General features: G+C 36.4%; 1 protein-coding gene across 2 annotated transcripts in view; it reads left to right on the plus strand.

Annotated features, from left to right (window-relative positions):
• The first annotated feature begins 1,816 nt into the window (after nucleotides 1–1,816).
• Nucleotides 1,817–21,076, plus strand: part of LOC131049847 (uncharacterized) — a 130,830-nt gene continuing 111,570 nt past the window's right edge. The window contains exon 1 of one of the 2 annotated variants that reach the window (XM_057983940.2): nucleotides 1,817–2,241. In XM_057983940.2, the coding sequence (XP_057839923.1) occupies nucleotides 1,969–2,241 (273 nt within the window). In that variant the 5' untranslated portion in view covers nucleotides 1,817–1,968. The remainder of the gene's footprint in view (nucleotides 2,242–21,076) is intronic. The other variant, XM_057983933.2, reaches the window with a different exon arrangement.

Here is a 21,076-nt window from a genome sequence, read left to right on the forward strand (position 1 = left end):
ACTCATAGATGAGTCTTCCGATGCTAAGACTACACTACAGGGACATGAAGGATCTTGTCTAAAGTTTGATATTCAGAAAGATGAAGAAGGTAATATGAATGCTAGAACAACGATGCAAATTATGTTTTTTTTTTTTTTTTTTCTCTCTCTCTTTTTTTTAAAATTAGATTTTGTAGATTTATGAAATACACTTCAATGATAAATGCATAATGTGAAAAAAACAATCGTTCACGTCGGGTTCACTAAAATGCAATGGAGGAAATTTGTTACCTCAAGGATGATGAATCCTAAAGAATAAACTCACCATCTGATACCTCACTCTAACTGGCACTAAGATGAGTCAAGGGATGAAAGTGATCAAACTAAACTAATAATCTACAGGGAGGACTTCCGTATGACTCTACTGAGCCTCTGTCCTCGGAATGAGTGCACAAATTTGGGACCCCAACATGGCGTGCTATCGTCCTGTACAGACGAAGTACAAAAACCATACAAAAAGCTCTAAATGCGACTGAAATATAATTAAGGTATAGAAAGCAACAAAACTAAATTAATAGATACAAAATATGAAATAGCTAAAGCAAAGCAAAGTGAATGAGATGAGAAAGTCTCGCAACTGGTCCACGATTGAAGCCTCCTGCGAAGTATTGATTCGTCCATGAACAAAAATCTACACACAAACAAGAAGGAAAATGTTGGGGGTTGTGTTTTGGAGTCTGCCTAAGTTAGACCCTCGTTTTGGTGTTTCCACCTCCGTAGACAATCCAAATGGAAAGCCATAGGGAAAAGAGATGATAAAGATAATTAAAAAGTAACGATAAATAGAGAGAGACGCAAAGTAAAAATGGGAAAGAGAATAAGTAAACTCCCCTTTCCAAAGTGCTTGTGGAGATGATGCTGTAAATTGTTTTGGAGAGCTACAACAATGGTGGTCTTGGTATAGGAAGCTAAAAATGTTGTCCAAGAAATCGCCGAAAGCTCCAACCTGCAAAGAGTGATTTCAATAATACCAAAAGATCCTCGAAATGCCTTCAAATTGGGGAGATATAGGCCCTGGACGAAAAACCGACGTCGGTGGGCAAATGCAAGGGTGTTACGATTCCTTCTAGGCGCAGACGTAACAGTCAAATAGCCACCTATGAACTATTAGATTCGTGGGACACTAGCACGCCACAGGAAAGTCTTCCCGCTGCACCCTAGTCCCTGAAGGTGACAGGTTGGTAGAGTTGGCGAAATACCTGCTTGGAGTTGACTGGGTGATTTGAGTGGACAAAAGGACAAGGGTGGCGATGCTCGACCTCCGATGACATGGAGGAAGGCGCCATTTGCCACATTAAATCGCAAAGGGAGGGATTTTTGATATTACAAAATGCCATTTGGTTTCAACTGCTCTTTTACTACAAAAGATATAAGTTCTTTCTTCCTGCTCTTCCTTGAGAGTTATCCATCTACCATTTCACATCTAAGATCAAGTGAGACCCGATCCTCAACTGTGCTATTAAGGTTTTAGCTTTTACCTTGATTTCAACCTTCAAATAAGCCTTTTCATTGTACATCCATTTGAAGTTGAATTCTTTGATCGAGTGTATTTTGTTTTTTGCCATTTTGTATAATCCACACGATTCCTAGCACCCAATTTTTTATGTCAATAAAATTTAAATAAAAAATTGAAAGAACGGTCAAGAACTTGAAAAAACTCATCATTACCTTAATCATAAAAACATATTGAAATGCATAAGGTCAATATAATATAACAAAGCTGACTACCCTATAGACTATTTTTAGGGAAGGAACGAGAGAGGAAAACGTGGCTTAACCGCTCTATATTAATACACTGAAAGCGTGGTCAAGTTTGACGACAGACCTTTACAAACGGGAGGAATTTTATGCGCCGATTATCTAGTAAGCATTGCCCTCGTTGCATCTATCACACTTCGACAATTGTCTGAATTACAAGTGTTTGTGAAAATGGCAACAACAGAGATTGAGAGAGAAAGAGAGAAAGAGAATGAAAAGCAACAAGAGCAGAGCAGGGTGTGGGAAACCTGCGGGCAGTGGGTGGCTCTTGTTCTTCAGGCGGTGGCAACATTTATTGAAAATGCAGCGAGCATCTCCATTCTCATCACCCGCTTACTTGCATTCGTTGGCCTCGAACCATTGCTCTGCCACGCTTTATCAATTCCTCGTCACTATGACCACTTACTTCCGCCGCGTAGCGCCCATGACATGGACAAACTCACTGTAAGTCTCAACTTTGAATGAGGCTTCTGATTTTTGAGATTTTCATTTATTCATTTTTTTCATTTTCATCATTTTTGAATCGTGGAGGTTTTCATTCAACATTTTTATTTTGCTCTGTTCTTTTCAAATTTTTTTGGGAAAAATTAAAGGGGAATTTATGTGTTCAAATCTGCATTTTTGATATCAATCTTTATGCTTGCCGTACCTAGGTGATCAACAGTTCCAATACTTCACTGGCTGAAGACCTCCACCATGGAGTTTTTTCCCAGTCAAACACGACCCTCCTAACTTCTGGCTATAAAGAAAGGATGTTCCCTCCTAACTTCTGGCTATAAAGAAAGGATGTTCAACATGACCCTGTATCCAGTCCCAAAATAAGCAAGTGCCATAAGTCAATCTTATTGATCAATTAACTTAACAATAGAGCCTTTTATTTAGGTGAAAAGTATTAAAGGACTCTGAGTAGTATTTATATAAACCCTGCCTGTGGAAGAGTTCAGTGTTGTGGATATAGGCCTTTTCTGATTGCAACGATCGCACAATCCATTGTGACTATATTTTGTCTTGTTCAGTTTTAACCCGTCCAAATGGAGATGGCACACCAAAATTGCAATTTCTTAGGACAATTTGGGTTCCATGCTTTGGTTTTCTACATCCGACACGTGATGATGCCTCTTTTCGCATCTAGGATTCAACTGACTAGATTGTGAACCTCATAGCCCAATCGATAAGGCTTTCTGGATGGTCTTTTGTTCAAGTTGATATTCCAATGGAGTCGCATGGTTTCAATGTCACTCAATGTAGTTATTCGTATATGGAATTGTTCAAGTCAACTGTTTGTTTGAGTTCCTTTTATGTCTTTGTGTTTTGTGTGTCCCATATTTTAGAGTCTATTTAGTGTAAAGTGTCTTATGCCATGCAAAGCTGCTAATTTTAAATTGTAATTGAATAAAGGTGTGTCTGAACGAGTTGGGTTAATGTGGAGTTAGAACAAAGGGTCTAGAGGATAGGTTTTGTTAAGTGTTAGAGGTGGTTAATCAGCCACTTAGACAATGAATAAAAAAAGTGTCAAAATTTTAATGTACATGTCTTTTCTCACTAATTTGGAAGTGAAATCTACTGTTTGAAATAATATTGTACACAGGACCTGTGTAATTGAAGGAAAAGGCTGAAAACACACACGGATTAATATTGATACATTAACCTTTATGTCATTCATTTATAGTGCATTCGGTTACATTTTGTAATGCCCCCTTTTTTATGCCATCCTATTCTGCAAGCGTTGGCTAGTTTGTAGGGTTTCTTGGAGGTTTCCAGTTTTGCTGGGAATGTTCCAATGTTCTTGGTGAGCTTATTTCTCAGTTTAAGTGGGTTTCGAAAACAATTGCTATTTATAGCAAGTTCTTGCATGGTGCTAATCTTTTTGGGTTTTTTTGGTATGTTCTTGGTGAGCTTAGTTCTCAATTTTAGTGGGTTTTGACAGCAGCTGCTATTTATATTGAGTGTTTGCATGGTGCTAATCTTTCTGGGTTTTTTTTGGTTTGTTCTCATTAGTTCTTGGAGAACACTACTATTTGTCGTAAGTGCTTGCATTGCGCTAATCTTTCTTGGCTTTTTTGGGTTTGTTCTCTTTGGTCTTCGGAGAACACTGCTATTTATAGTAAGTGCTTGTATGACACTAATCTTTTTGGTATTTTTTGGTTTTGTTCTCTTTGATCCTTAGTATGAGCTCATGTGGGCTTTAGTTGTCACTTGATAGATTTAGTTGGTTCTCGCAGTGTTACTATTTTGGGATAGTCAGTGATTGCATTAAATGATCTTGGTGACTTATGGTGTTTAGAGACATCATTTTAAATGACGTTAAAATATTAAAATTAATATTTAACTTTACATTAATTAATTTAATAAAATGACTTCATTTTTGCGCCTAGGGAGTAATAAGGTTTTAAATTATCAAATAAAGTGCTACTTTCTTGAGGTGGGTGCCAACATAGGGAGACATAAGGAGTTGATAAAGTTAAATTAAAAGATTGCAAATCCCTAATTAGGGTATTGTACTTGGAGTAAACCCTGTGTGGTTCTGGAGATTGGACTTGGTTCATCTCAGCCTTCTTGAGGACGAAATCCCTCTTGGAGAAGATTGGCTTCGGTAGTGAAAGATCTACTTTGACTAATGTTTGTTGGAAATATCATTCAGTATTTCACCATGCATTCGAGGATTGAGTTTCAAAGTTGCGTGGTCTCTGTTGGAGACGAAATTGTCGGTTGGTGGTTATATTGCAGATCTTTGTGGAGGAGAAATAGGGATGCCATATCTGGTATTTCATAGACAGATTTCCAGAAGTTTGGATATATATGCAGTCAACTGTTGCAAGTATCTTGGATGCCAATCCTGAAGCGATTTGATATTGCTGTTCCCTTTCTTGGCATGAAGTCACTTGAGGTTTATGCTAGCTGTATGAGTGTTTTGCTGGTGGTGTGAGGGATATTTTATATTTGCTGGCCGCTTGGTTGTTCCTTGCAAATCGTGGGTCATTTTAGATTGGGGTTTGATACCACATCGCTGCTAGCTAGACGTTTAACCCTAGCTGTGGTCTTTAATCTATTTATGGCGTGGGGATTCTGGAAAAGCATGGCTCATGTTGTAACCTATTCTGGCATTGACATTACTTCCTTGATCTTTTGGTAGCTGGGTGCACAGATTAGAGGGAAGTTGAGTTCTTTGTCAAAGAAAATATCAAGTATTGGAAGCCTAAAGTTCTGCTGTGCAGTTCTGAGCACATTAGATGTAATTTTCAGAGTGACATGTGCATTTCTTGATCAATTTGTTTGCTGCTGTTTAACTCAGATTTATATCTGCTACTGAGTGTTGCTGTTGTATATTTGTACCTGCACATGGTTGCTGTCCCTTTGTTCTGGTAGAGATTTGCTAGCTGGAAAGTGCAAACAGCTGCATTTTGGGAGGTATATGGTTTGAATATTATGTTCAGAAAAAAGTGACTGAACTCTGCATTCAAGGTTAGTTTTTTTATTGGTTTTTGTTGTAATCTGAAACTTAACGTCAGCAGTCTGTTGAATGGATATTAATGGTATCAATTCTTGATGTAATCATTGATGTTGTTGTTTAAAAATTATCACTGCTTTAATTAATATTCCTGTATGAAATCAAGTTTATGAATGATTTGTGAAAATCAATGCAAACCATCAGCACTGAAACCTGCAAACAGAGAATCAATACATTCACACAAACTGTTTGATATTATGCCCGATTACTAAATCATTGGATAGTGAAAAAGAGAAGTGCAAAAAAATTTGGTTGTAAAAAGGGGTAACATATTACACATTTATTGCACATTCAACCTTGATTGTCACTTAAATGTTGACACATTGCACTATTACACTAAAATTTATTACATGTGTGTTAAATCCACACTGCAATATTAACATTTCGACAGCACCCCTTTATGTCAAATTGGAGATTTTACAACACATTCATTGCAACATAGATAATACATTGACAAGTAAGAGAATATGATGATGACAAGCCTCCTTCATGACAAGCTCTTTGAGACACAAAATGTCTTTGTATCCTTTGTTAGTTTAATACCGAGATCACATAGAGTTTTGACAACTTTTCCGTCCTCCATCCTAAATCTGGTCAACAAATATGTGGCATACTCTGATTGAGAGACAAGAAGCATTTCACGTTCTTGCCAAACATGCAAAGCCAGAATCAGATCATTGACATAGAGAACAATAATGAGAATATTTGGGAATCAGAAGTGCAAAACGGATATAATAAGAAGCGCAGATCTGATTGTGAAAGGTTGTGTCCCTTTCAAAGTGCAGAAATGATGAAGAGTTGCACTCTTCTAAAGGGTGCTAATGGTGAACGGGTGCGTCTCTTGCCAAAGGGCATCTATGATGAAGAGGTGTGACCTCTCCCCACATTGGAATATATAAAGTGGTGAAGTTTTCATTTGAGAAGGAAGGATCCATGGAATAGAACAAAATATCTGAAGCATTAAAAGCAGATTTAGGAGCAAACCTAAATCAGAATTATAATAAAATCTGGAAGAATGATATGAACATTTATCTATGAGATCAGAACACATACAGATCTGCAAACAATAATAAAGCAGACATCAAAGGAAAAGAAGAGGAAACATTAAATCATTAAATAGAGAATGAGACCTGATAGAATAGAAAGGAACACACACACACACACACACACATATAAACAGCACACTTGTGCATTTAAAGAGGGAAACAACATTAAATTGAATTTGTCCAAATTACCATAGCAGACTGAAATTACATAACCTGCAATAATTCTACAAGTATATTGGGCAAGATTTAGTGTCCTCCCAAAAAGGGACATTACATTGCTGCATGAATATCTGTTCCTTTAAATTTTCATGAATGAATAAGCTCTTCTGCAACTGTATGGGTTGCCCTCATCATAGTTTTCAACTGGAGCAAGCACTTTATTGTAGTCAATGCCTCTAGTTTGTGAGTGATGGCAACAAGTTGAGCTTTGTGCTTCTTATCTTGTCCTTCAGAGGTGAACTTGGTCCTACAACCAATGACATTCATACTTTTCAGTAGCTGACAACTCCCAAGTCCGATTCTTCATGAAAGATACTTGTCTTGCATGATTTCTTCCTAAAGCAGATTACTCTTGGCTTCCCTGTATGTCTCTAGATCATGCAAATCTTATCTTACTTATCAAATGCATGGTTTGCAAATGGATATTTTGCCTTTGTAATACCAGACATCAACCTCTACTGAAGCATTATGATGGGTCTGCTTGGTCCAAAGAGGCATTCTGTTGCCACTGCTAAAGGCTCTGTGGTAGAACATGCATTAGAAGAAGGTAGATTCAAAACCAAGTGTAATTATTGTAGAGTCCACTTCTTCCCTTTTTCAAAAACCACATCTCTGTGAATGAGCACCTTTTTCATCATTGGATCCCATAATCTTCAGGCTTTTGATTTTTTGTGAAATATTGGCCATAACATGTTCAATACTTCAATATTGATGCCATGTTAGCAGATGAAGATTAGGCACAACAGCAGATTTTCTATGTTTTGTCATTTTGTAGTTGTAACTTGTAGCCTTTGGGCATTTTTTTATAATTATTATAATATATATGCAGTTTGACAATAAAAACTACGAAACCCGGGGACGCGTCCCCTACCTGAAAACCCCCGTCCCAGTCCCGGGGACGTTTCGGGGACTTTGGGACGGCCAGGGGACGGCCCCCCCCCCCCGGTCCCCAAATTGTCAGAATTTTGAGGGGACGTCCCCGAAACGGGGGGACAGCTTCCCTGGCTGTGGGGGACGTCCGTACGTCCCGGGGACGGCTAGGGACGGATTGGGGATGTCCCGTACCCCACATCTAGGGCTAGGGAAAAATATTAAAAAAAGAAAAGTCGTATTTTCAATTTTTCTAACATGGGCCCTCTATATTGAAAAAATTTAAAAAACGACTATCAATTTTTTTATTATTGAATTTGAATAGTTATGAAATCAAAATACGACTATCTATATTTAATTATTTTTCTAACATGGGCCCTCTATCAAAAATTAAAAGGCAACATTAAGCAATTTTAGTATTTACTTAGTACTATTTTGATTTCCATATCGCAATTGACAATGAAACAATATGGCAGCAGTGTGGCCTTTGGGCATTTTGTATGTTATTTCTTTAATATCTATTATGATATGCATATTGACAATGTGAATGAATTGAAATTCTGAATTATGAGTGCATATTGAGTATTGAGTCTATTGATAATGTTGTATGTTCGATGTTTGCATTCTAAAATGTTTTCATAGTATCATACACATGCTATATCCATGTTTTCATATGAATATAATGTATAGATGCATGCTTTATCCATGTTTTCATATGAACATTTAGAATTTTCCTATATATTTTAAATTTTCCCTATGTTTTATATAGCCGTCCCCTTTGCCGTCCCCCCCGTCCCCAAATTTGGCAAAAAAATTTGCCGTCCCGAAAACTCATCCCCCTGCCCCCCCGTCCCGGAAACTTGGGGTAACGTAGAATAAAAACAATGAAATTTTGTTAATTTGTGTGTTGATTCTCATGTGAATTTTCAATATAGCTCTAATGTTATATAATATGGCTGTATAATGATTTGATGAATGCCTTATATATGAATTATTGAAATTTCCTATTTTTGAAAAATTCTCTTTTTAAATTTTTTTAAATAGCCATCCTCTGTCATCTAAGAATTTTCATTTTCTACCATCTCTGAAATGCATTATACTATCCTTGTCTTGGAAATGATGTCAAACATAGATTTTCTAGCATCTTTGATTCCCTCTAGCTTAATCTTTCATTTCAAGCATTGGAAGTAGATAAAGCATAATTTTGTTATTGCAAATAATTCAGAAGCTTATTCTTGATTATCAGAGATACGATATGGCTAACCTGTTTAGCCTTTGGTGGTTTTTTTGCTGTGCTTGTATGATTCAACAATGGCTGATCACAAACACACACTATCAAGGTTGTTCCATCTACAATTTGGCATATCTTGCAGGATACTCTTAGTTTCTGATCCTTCGTATGAGTGAATTTGTAGGACTTTTCCTATCCATATTTCTTGGTCCTGGGTGCGGGTTTCTTTGTTGCCTTGCAACATCTTTTTGGCCAGGCTGCAGCTTTGTTTGCTGACTAAAGGCTCTATAACACAATCTATGACTTTGGTTGTTAACTTTCGGCTTGACCTTGCTGGATTCTCTTTACACCCTCTTGTTCTTTTTTTAATCCTTTTTGTGCTTTGTTTTGTTGTGTGATTTTTTGTGGAAATCTCAAAAAAAGTTCCCATGTGACTAGTCTTATATTTCTATTTGGAATTATTAAATTATAAGTTAGTGGACGAGTTTAGATATTTAAACCTATTTTTAATTGTTAGTAATGTTGCTGGGTTAAAATAATAGTTTATTACGTATTACTTACGTTTTTTGTATTGTTGTGAGTTTGAAACAATACCTACATAGAATACAAACGGGTTGAAAGAATAATGGGATTGTTTCCTAGAAAATAGGGTGATAAAATTTGTATAAATATTTCTTAAAATTGAACAAAAAGATACTGGTATGTTGGTTTGTATTACAGAAATTTAATATGGTAGAATGGTAGATGAGAGAGGTCAAGAATTTGTGAAGCTTATGAGACTGGTGGAGAAACTATCTTATGATGGAAGAATGGCAGCATTATGTTCGCACTAGACAACCTGATTTTTATTATCCCATCTGATGGCTACTTTGTTTGTTTAATTTGAATATGAGCAATAATTCAAATCTATTAGTTGTTTTTCCTTTCTTTGTTTGTGTGAAAGAGAAAGAATTGCTCTATCTTACTTTGATTTGATCAATAACAACTCTACTCTAAGGGCTTAATCCACTGAAAAATTGCACTCAAGTCTTCTGATTTTGCATTTCTTTTCCTTGCTGCAGATCACTTGGATCATTGCCAACTTCTTTAAGTCTTAGGTGCACTTTCCTAATGGCTGAACCATAGCTTTTGTGTGCCTGATTTATAAAATATGGCTATTACTGCCCTATCGCACACCAAACACCTTTTATCTGTAATATCCCTACATAAATATTGATATATAATCAATTATTTTATTTCTCATTGTAGCTAGGAAATGTGGAAATCATCACAAGCAATAGCAAATTGGACTAGTTCAATCACGAAAACTAAAATGCAGTGATAACAATCCTAAAAACATTCAATGAAAACATGAAAACAAGACATTCAACATGAAATCCAAGCAAACCAAATGCAGATGTCTCCTTCATGTGGCTCCATAGTCCTTCTTTCTCCTTCAAATAACTTTTGTTTGTGGATCTCACCTACTAGTGCATAAGCATGATGTGAAAGCAAGTAGACAAGACGAGACGACAGCATAAGGGTACTAGAAGCGTGATTGATTCGACCAGGGGGTGATGATTGAAGAAATTCATCCAATTTATAGATAAATTGGAGAAAAGACAAGATTAGCAATTGATTTCAAAAATGGCACAATTGAGTGGAAAAAAGAAGGTTATGACACCTTCTATGTCATGAATTATGACATATTGCCAATGCAAAGGTTAGAGGACTAGAAGCTTATGAGATCTTGCTATGCCAAAAGTATGACGCATGAGAAATTCATGCTTCCACCGAAGCACAAAAATAGGGAGAAACTAGAGAGAAATTAATTAGGTGGAAATTGAAATTAGGAAATTAGAAAATGAGGAAATTAGGAATTAGGAAAATTAGAAAATGAGGAAATTAGGAATTAAGTGAATTAATTAACAATTTTTCATTCATCAATTAATTCACACAGAGAGGGAATTAATTAGCCAATTAAATAAATATTTAATTGTGACAAGAAGACTTAGGATAAATAAATAAATTATTTAACCTAGAGGAAAAATGCCAAACAAGATTAAATGAATAAATCATAAAACCTTAGAAGATGAATTAGAAATGCAAGGACGACAATTAGGTCTTGACAAAAGATAATTAATGTCGATTCGATTTGATCATGATTTTGAATTGATAAATGATTTGATTGATAAATGCGCCAATTAACGAGGAACAATGACTAATTGATCCAAATTGACATAATTGAGAAGGACGACGATCGATGTCAAATCGATCGCATAACGACAAGATTGAAAATGACAACGATCGATGACAAATCGATCGCAAAACCACAAGATTGAAAATGACCACGATCAATGAGAAATCGATCGCAAGATGACAAGATTGAAAAGGACAACGATTGATGAGAAATCGATCGCAAGATGACAAGATTGAAAATGACAAGGATCCTAATTCGAAAGCGATAAAAATGAGGAAATGCAGGAGAATGACTTGATGCTCGCAAATGATAAAGACCAAGTGTGCAACATGAAAGAAATGTTAATGCGACGCAAAAACCCTAAAATAAGGCAATGTGCAAATGTTAAAGTACGACTCCGCAAGCGTTGACCATTTTTAGACGTCTACACTCATCTTATTAATTTCTTTCTTATATAACCGATTTCTATCTGATATTCTTATATAATCAATATCTAAATATTAATTTATCAACAATGTTTAAGATTTTAATATTAATTTATAATCAATAATAATTAATATTAAATAATATAATAAATAAATCCCAAGTATTGAAGTGCTGTTTGAAAAGGCACGATTCCATTAATTCTTAACAACAGCTTATTAAGAAACTCATGATGACGGAAGGGGGTGCAAGGAAAGGGTGTTGACTAAGAACCACGTCCTTGCACACAAGACCATTGAAAAAGGTTATAAGGACAGGATTCCCAGGGGGAAGAAGGCATCGAATGATAAGGAAAGAAAATAGAGATCGGTGGATATAAGCAGATTGCTTTATCTTGCTGCCATCTGTATGTTTTATTCATAAATTGTTGTAGTATCGAGGCTTCTTTCTGAGAACTGTTCTGCAGTTATGTATTTATAATAATGTCTGAAATATATACACATATATGTCTTGATTAGAAAAAATAATAAAATTAGATTGTATATCAGAAAGAACTCTTAAGGTAATAAACATTAAGAAGAATATGTATATAGTATTCATTCTTGCTGCTATTATCAGTATTTATGAAGGCGGGGAAACTCTTGGAAATTACAAGTGCAGATCTGATTTAAATAAGAAGTGCATGTATGCCCTCTCCCTCACATTGAGAGATATAAAGAAAAAGGAATCAAAGCATCCAGTAACATCACCATAGATCAGATCAGATCGAAGCTGTTATTAAGTTACAGGCAGTAACATCCTTGTTCTTGGTGGTATGCATGGGATGTGTTTAATGAGTATGCTTAATATATGAAGCCCAATAATGTTCTTATGCGGAATTGATAGTAATATTAATATGGACTGCAATATGTATGACAGTCATATGTAATTTCATATATATATTCATAATACATAAGAAATATTTATACTTATAATCTAAATCATGTTATTACTGTCCGTATTTAAGAAGATGGGAATGAGATGTTCCAAAGAGGGGCAGTCTAAATCCAAGCAATAGGTTAAGTCCCAAAATAGTGTGGGGATCAGCGGCCCATAAGCCTTGAGGGTATAGACCCAAGATAGGTAACGGCTTGGATTTGTAAACTTTGAGGGAACCTGTTGTAGTTGGTCTCTAAGCGCTTTGGTAACATACGTAAACCCTTCTCCCTTAAAATTGAAGTAGTAACAGGGTCTGATATCTATATTAAGAACTATAAATAACGAAATTAATCATCTAATGAGGAAAATAGATAAGCACTTGATAATAACTAATTGAAGAATATCAATCAATTTTAATATATTGAAATAGATCAGGTAGGGGACATTACATTATCCTTATTTGCTCACTATCAGTGGAAAGAACGTGGCAAAGCCACTCAAAAGGTGCGCTCAAGTTTGTTTAGGCAGAAATTTATCTGCTGACTGCTCACTTTACGAGTTTGGCAGAATTTTGTTGTGTCCTAAAAATAACGAAAGATTGCCAGCCTTGAGAAAGGCAGAATATTGTTTGACTTGAGCCAAAAACAGGAACTGTGGGAGGAGTTCACCAGCCATTAAACCTTGAAAATATAATTTTTTGATGGTTTGGCTATAGAGAAAGTGTGCCACCTTTGTATTTTGAGTGTCAGGTGGAGATTTTGGCAGATAATGCCCCTGAATGTTGCCACTTTTCTTACCTTGGCGGAAAAGACCTATGCATTCTCCATTTTTGCTGATATTGGCAGAGAAATTTTATGGCTAGGCCATCCAAAATGTGCACCAATAATTATTCATTTTTTCTCAAGCCTTCAGGCCTTTGTCATTTCATACTTCTTCATTCACACAGTTGTATCAATCAGGAACCTCATCAGAATTTTATCTTAGAATAGCTGCAACCTCAGTCATCCTACAAGAATCAGTAGTTGAAAAACAAGACCATGGCATGACATCCTTGCAATTTGATAGGGGGAAATATGATAACTAGCAACAAACCTGCCAAGAGGTAAGCGTGAACTAAGTTTCACAGGGTTACCAACAATGGGCTCCTTTTGGGGACCGAGGGACAAAGTGATGGTGTTTATTGCATACAGATGATATGAACCTTATTCTTAAGCTGAGGGACTATCTTGATAGAAAGGTTGATCAAAAGAATGTCACAAACTGGAGTACAACTATTATGGATTGCTTGGAAATGATGGGCATGGATGACCAAGTCTACATTGCTCTCTGCAGCCTTTAAGAACTGGTGAAGGAGTTTTGCTCGCTTCTTTTACCAAAGGCTTTTTTCTTGTCACTTCAGAATGTTTGGAATCTAGTTACATTGCCAGTAGGCCCCTTTCATGCGAATGCTGGTTTTGTGCGTGCATACATTGTGATTCCTGTTAGGAAAGACCTCTTAATCTTTTGGGTTAGAATCTATCAAAGAGGTGATTGCCATGGAAATGCATGGAAGGCAGCAGACAACGATAATTCTCTGTTTAAAGATAGAATCGATACCTCTTATTCTAGTGGAGGTGAAACACAAATATGTTGAATGCTTAGAATGCCACAAGTTTTTCTATGCTAATGGTTTTATTGATGTCATTTATCAAAGAGTTGTGAAGAAAATTAGTGCCCAGCAATGGATGTAGATTATGGGCACAACAGTTTTCATTAGGAAAATGATCATGAACTCATAAGAAGTGATGAAGGGTCAGAGACTCCCAAAGTTGCATTGCTCGATGGCGAGCGATTTCGGGAATTGCAGACTGTTTTGTTCCTTTTTCAAAATCAATATAATAGGGGGACCCATAGCCCATTTTTAATATCTAAGTGAGGGAAAAAATAGCAATAATATCTAAGTCCAGTCTTGATAAAAAATAAATAAGTGGATTAACAAAAAGATAAATGGGACCACTTTTAATAAAGCCTCAATTTAGAGTGTTTCCCAATAACAATTGCATGCATTTTAAAGATGGAAACAAATGGAAGGGAAAAGGATGAGCAAAAGCAATTGAGGTGATATATCAACAGCTCCTTTTCGTTGTAACTTGTAAGTATTCCATTTTTTATATTATCGATATATCTCAATTGATTGAGATTGATTGAGCTTTCTTGTTCATCAGTTTACAACATAAGGACAAAAACCCTTATTGTCGGCACAAATTGTGATGGATGAAGACCGTTATTGTTGGCACAATTTATGAGGATCAAAACCCTCTCAACCTTGAGGTAATTTGATCTGGAAATTACAAAGTGGCTACATCAAAATTTACAGCTAGGGTTTCAGCAGTTTCCAGTAGGGTGCTAGGGTTACAAGCCACAAATCATCATTTTGGTGTGGGAATACATATTGCAGGGTATACTATTAGTATTAGGGCATAGCAGATTAGGGTGCAACATTCAATAGTAGTGCCAATCTATTTTTTTAATTAGATTCAACTAGGGTTTCTTTTGATGCAGCTCCTAATTTATGAATTGCTAATATATTTTTGTAATGTCCCCTTAGTTCTAGATTGATGGATGGAGTCTTAGCCTATTTTGGAAACCCGTAGGCTAACCAGAGACTAAATTAGGGTTTCTGTATTCAGGAAGGTTTTGAGAGGGGTGTTTGCAAGAGTTTTATAGTTTGCTCTTTGGATTCTTTTTGAGGTTTTTCATGAGCTTCAGGATGGTATAACATGCATTCCAATCAGAGAGAAGATTTCTGAATTTACTATTTTTAGTAAATTGCGATGACTGTTTGCTCTCTAGATTCTTTCTGGGTTTTTCATGAGCTTTAGGATGGTATAAAATGCATTCCAAATAGAGAAGATTTCTGAATTAACTTTTTTTAGTAAATTGCGACAGGCTGACGACTGTTTGCTTTATAGGGTTTTCTTGGGTTTTTTGAGAGCTTGAGCATGGTTTGCCATGCAAATTCTTCGGAGATGATTTCCTGGACTTACTATTTTTAGTAAGTCACGATTGCTGCTCAGGATAATGTTCAAATGGAGATTGGAGTCACTTACTATTTTTAGTAAGTGCTATTTTTAATAAATGCTATTTTTAGCAGTATAGTTGTGCATCAAAGTAACATTTGGGGTTCTATTCTCAACAATCTTGTTCAACAGTGATCTGTCCAAGATTCTTGGAATCTATTTTTGGTAAATAAATTTGGTTATTTATTTAATATTATTTTCATGACTTTACTTGGGCTATATTTAATATATTCTTGTGTAAAGTCAAAAAAAGGTGTTTTTGGGTGTCCAAGCTAGACTTAGAGATAAGGAAATATTTTATTGAATGAAAATTCATATTTGGCGTCCAACTTTGGGAAAAAATAAAAAGAAGCAAAAGATATAAGTTATATTTCATTTTCCTAATGAGGCGTCCACTTTGGAGGGAAAAGTGAATTCAAATTTCTGGGGCTCAAGCCTATAAATAAGACCCTTCTCTCCTTCATTTGGTTATGCTAGAATTTGATAACGAAGTGCTGCTGAATTGCTTTTAGAGACTTGGCTTCGGGGTTGCCTCCTAGCTCATCTTCAATTTCGAGTTTGAAAGATAACTCCTAGTTGACAAAGTGATCTCATTCAGAGATTACCAGTGGATTTTAAGGTTTTTGGTGTGATAAATTGGTGAAGAAACCCTACAACTGATCTACATTTCTGCTTATTTTGGTTGGAGCTTTCATTCAAATTTTGTAGGTACGGATTCAAAAGTTTTGTATGCTCTTGGCACCCATTTGCTCATACTTTGGTGGTTTTTGGTGGAGTGGTTGAATTCTTTTTCCAAACCAAGTTGCTGCTGTTTGCCGTAGTTCGATTTGCTGATTTTTGGGTTGGTAACTTGGTCATTGCATTTCTGCTTTTAGTTTTATCTTCCTTGCACAGTTAGCGTATGTAATAATTTGTTTAGTAGTACTAAACAATATTTTGTACTCATTTTCTGGAAGCTAACTTTCCCCACTGTGCAAGTGGAAGTGGTTGGTTATACCGCCAAGTCTTTTGTTTTCAAGCTAATTTCAGTATCCTTGTATCACTCGCTGAAAAGTGGAAGTGGCTGGTTATACTGCCAATTCTATTGTTTTATTTCATACTTTGTATTCCCACTATACAAGTGGAAGTGGCTAGTCCAACCGCCATCATGTAGTATTTCAATTGTTAAAGTTTTCCTCCCACTACATAAGTGGTTGAGATGTTATTTTGCTAATGGTAACGGGTGTTGAATGTTGTTGTGTAAAAAATCGAAAAAAATCAAGGGGGACATTTCAGTGGTATTAGAGTTGGTTTTCTTGCTAGCCTCTGAGTTCTGTTGATTAATTTCTCCATGAGTGATAGAGAAATCAGTTATTCCTGCCATCCCGTGCTTTCAGTAGAAATTCAGAATTTAATTATGGGTTCATACGAGCAAAAGATTAGAGAAGCAATTCTTGGCGTGTTTGAGGAATATGATACACTTCCTCCAGTTCTTAGGAAGAATTACCTTTCAATAGTCTCATGAACCACCATCCGAATTATGCTACAAGACTGAGTTTGCAAAGAAAAAATACGATATGATAGCTCTTGCTCTATTTGCTCAAGAAGAGGAAAGAAAAACTTCAAGTGACGAGCTTGAGAATGTTGATGATGATTCCCATGTCATGCATGCACCTACCATTGACGAGGTTGTCATTCAAGAAGAAGAAAAATCAGTAGTTGAGGTTGTGCATGATGAGTTCCTTAATGTGTCTTATGGAGCTAGTGACGATGTTGAATGCACTCATGTGCTTCCAGAGGAAGAGAAGATGAAGATTAAAGAAGGTACTGTCGTTGAGATTATAGAACCAGCTATGATAGATCAGCTAAAAGGAGGTATGATTTCTTTTGGTTCCTCTCTAATTGAGTCTAGCATTGTTTCATCACCTTCACCTCATCTCTGCAAGGAGTCAAACCATAGTTTGGGATTTGTTGAGTATGATGATATTTACCAATTAGCTAAAAATGATGATGAAACAAGCTTTGAAGATGAGGTACATGAGACTTGGGGCAGCCATGGGATCACTGCTGAAAGGTATGACAAAGATTCTGATTTTGGTATTCATCATAGCAGCAGTTCACTTTCTTTGGAAAATAAGTTTGTGGTTTCCAATGATAACCCATTGTTTGAGATGGGTATAGAGAAGACATATGACAATCCACTTTTTGAGTGGGAAGATGGAACATCACTTGGTTCTAGCATTGCTCTTGGTGAGAATAGCAATTTGTGGAAACCAAGAGAAGATTCAAGATCTAAGTTGGATGATAGTTGGAGCTATGGTGAGCACTTCTTAACTGAACAAAGTAATCAACCTTTTAGCATTTGGGATCCAGGTGTAATAGAAACTAAGTATGAAGAGGATCCAACATGGGATGAATTTACTTTTGATCAGAGAAATGGAAATCGCCCAAAATTGCCTAGACTTTGCGAGTCCAAGGGGCTCGGACTCGGACTCGGCCGAGTCTGGGGTCCAGGCTCGCCCAGACTCGCCGAGTCTGGCGAGTCCCGACTCCTAGACTCAACCGACGGCAATGAAATATAAAATTAAAAAAAAAACAACTTACAATATGTTTTCAATTGATTTTTTTTTGTTTATATTATGCTTTTAGCCTAAAAGTGAACTTCATTTCACTCATTTGGCCAAATAGGAGGAGAAAGGTGAGTTGTGAGGAGAAAAAAGAGTTAATTGAAGGGAAAACAACAAGGAGGAAGCTCAAGATTTCGTCCATAAATCACATTGGGGCTGCATTATACTTTCATTTGGTGCACCAACAGTTGGACATGAAGAGTTTGCATCTCATTTCGAGCTTGTTTGTAAGAGGTAAGATTGATTTTTTGAGTTTTTTTTGTTTCTTGTAAGCAAAAATTTTATATTAATTTGTTTGATTAATTTTCTATTCATTTCATTTGAAAGTTTTATATTTTCTTCCAAAATCTAATGTAGGTAAGCCATAAGGTTTGTAAATTTCTTTAAAAAAAAAAGTAGGGCTTGAAATTTTGATCAAACACTACATTTCTTTTTAAAAAAATTTACAAACCCTACCTTAGTACCTACATTAGTTTTTTGAAAAAAATGTACAATTTTTTTGATATTAATTTATGATAATGCACAAATTCTCAAATATTAATTTTTTTGTATTTGTAATAATGTCTTATTGCAGCAACCTTGACTTTTTTATTTGCTTCAATTTTCACATTACAATCATACAATGTCTACTTCTAAACTCCTAGTTAGAAAGGACCCCGCTTGGAAATATCATGAAGATTTTCCTGGACAAAAAAAAGGATAGACAAAGTGTAAATTTTGTAAAACAATATTCCATGGAGGAATATATAGATTAAAATGCCATCTTGTCGGCATACGTGGCCATGATGTTGAACCATGCACATTAGCAACTGTTGAGGCTACACGTGAGTGCTATGTGCAACTTGAAGTACTTGAAGAAAATAAGGAAATGGTGAAGAAGCAAAAGGAGGATTTGGCGGGCATTGGTTGTGTTGGAGGGCCTTCTTCCATGCCTCCATATCATCCCAGTGCTAGTGCTTTTGCTTCTGTTAGTGCTCATGGTCTTAGCACTGCCAGTGGTAGTGGGAGTATTAGCATTGGTCCTAGAATTCGTAAATCTAGGCTGGATTACTATTTTGAGCCTCACACTACTCTTGGCTCCCAACCGTTGCTTGAGAGCATGGGTTGGAACAAGGAAGTCCATGACGCAACTAGATTGGCAGTCGATAGGTTTTGGTACTACTGCACTATTCCATTCTTTGCAGCTAGGTGAATATTTTTTGTTTGATTGTTTAAATAATTATAGTTTGATTCTTTGTTTGATTTTTTGTTGTACATAGTACATACTTATCTCATTTAGTTTATTTGTGACAGGTCTCCTTATTGGCAGGAAATGGTTGATGCCATTACCATATGCGGGGAGGGGTTCAAAGCCCCTTCTGAATCTGATTTAAAGGGACCAATTTTGTCAGATATAGTGCATGATGTGAAGGGTAAATTACATGATCAACGCCAGATATGGAGTAGGACAGGTTGCACCATCATGACTGATGGTTGGATAGATAGGAGAAATAAAACTCTCCTTAATTTTCTTGTTTCTTCTTGTTGGTGTACGTTTTATCATCTACCAAACATTAGAATAAGATGCCCAAAGGTATTCTATCCTCTCCTGAAAAATCACTGTTGATTCCAAGGTCTATATGTGCGAACAAGCGACTTTAGTGGGATAGCTACTTGGGTAGTGTATGCTGAAAATCTCAAGGGGGACTTACGTGTACAAATGTCTTTCAAGCTTTTGGACTTACATAAATTTGTCAATTTCAGGCTCTCTCTTTTTTTGGATTTTCCGGGATTTAGACTTTCAAAAGGGAAAAAGGGGAAAAGGTTTAAGAAAGCTGATCTAAACCTACAAATTTTGGAGACGGTATTAACTAGGTGTGCTTGGGAAACCGCACTTTGCTTCGCCACACTAAGGACAACTACACAAAGCGGGTGCAATCTTCAATGGGTTGTGCTTATGATCGAAGTTTTGGCATACACAGGGGATAGGCTCAGACTAACTTTGCACAGTGAAATGGAAATCATCCATTCACCAAAAGTATGAGCAGAGATACATCGTTAATTAATACAAATCAAATCCTTCATTCAATTTTAACAACTTTGAAAGCAAATCTAAATTAACTTTTTATTAATGTGTTGAGGAAATTGAAACCATGCTAATCACTCAAATAACAGAGATTACAAAACCTTAAGAGAAAGTGCACATGCAATGTATTATTTGAAAAATGACCTTCATGCAACAATATATCAAAAACCTCACTCTCTCCAAATGAGAGGAGGTAGCCTTATATAGTTTTCCAGAAAACAATGAACGACTGAGATCAAACAGTGATCAAGGGCCCAGATTGAAAGATAAAACCCTAATTAGGGTTTCCCAAAACTAACTACCCCTCGACCAATGAGAAAATTACATTTGGGGACATTTCTCCTTCTTGCTAAATATGAACCAACAATGAAAATAGAAGGTTGTTGCATCGTGAAGTGTGCCCTTCTAGAAGCTTCTGGATAAGTCTGGACATGTTGACTTGGCACAATCTGACTGGTTGGAAGAGGACGAGGCGCCACCTCAGCGTGTTGGATGTCTTTTCTGAATTCTCCAAATTGTGTGAAGAAATTGCCTAAGTATGGAAATTTGATTCTTCTTGTCACCATCTGATTCTGATTGGGAGCTTGTTTTTTTTTAACTTCTTCAGGAGATGAAATCCTTCAAGAAGTTGGAAATTTATTTAACTTTTCCATAATTTCACCAAGTCTGAGAACTTTTCTTTCTTGATGCCTTGAGATTCTTTCACGTGCCTTGAATTCGGAGAAGAATTCCTCTAGGCCTTCGTCATGATAGGTTTTCCCATACTTAGCCAAATTTTGGCCATCTTTATGCATGGACGAACCTTGCTCGTGGACTTGTCTTCAATTCTGAATTTGGCTTGAAACTCCATTTGTGCTTTCTGCAATGATCCCGCCTTCAGCTACCAATTTATGTTGCATGGGAGGAGGGTAAAAAGCTCTGGATAACTCTTCACAAATATGAATTGATGTGATCTAAAGTTCAGCTTTTCAGACACTCATCGCGTTCAGCCATCATCCAAAACCTTGATCAAGGGCAGACTTCCTTGATACCATGTTATTCTCATTCACTCGGGCGGACTTCATGAAGGTTGTTTCTGTTTGCACTTGAGGTAGGGCGGACTTCAAAACCTTTCCTAACAGCTCCAAGGTGGACTTTGCCACATTCATGATCTTT

Source organism: Cryptomeria japonica, chromosome 5 (assembly GCF_030272615.1).
Source record: "Cryptomeria japonica chromosome 5, Sugi_1.0, whole genome shotgun sequence".
In the NCBI taxonomy this organism is placed as follows: Eukaryota; Viridiplantae; Streptophyta; class Pinopsida; order Cupressales; family Cupressaceae; genus Cryptomeria; species Cryptomeria japonica.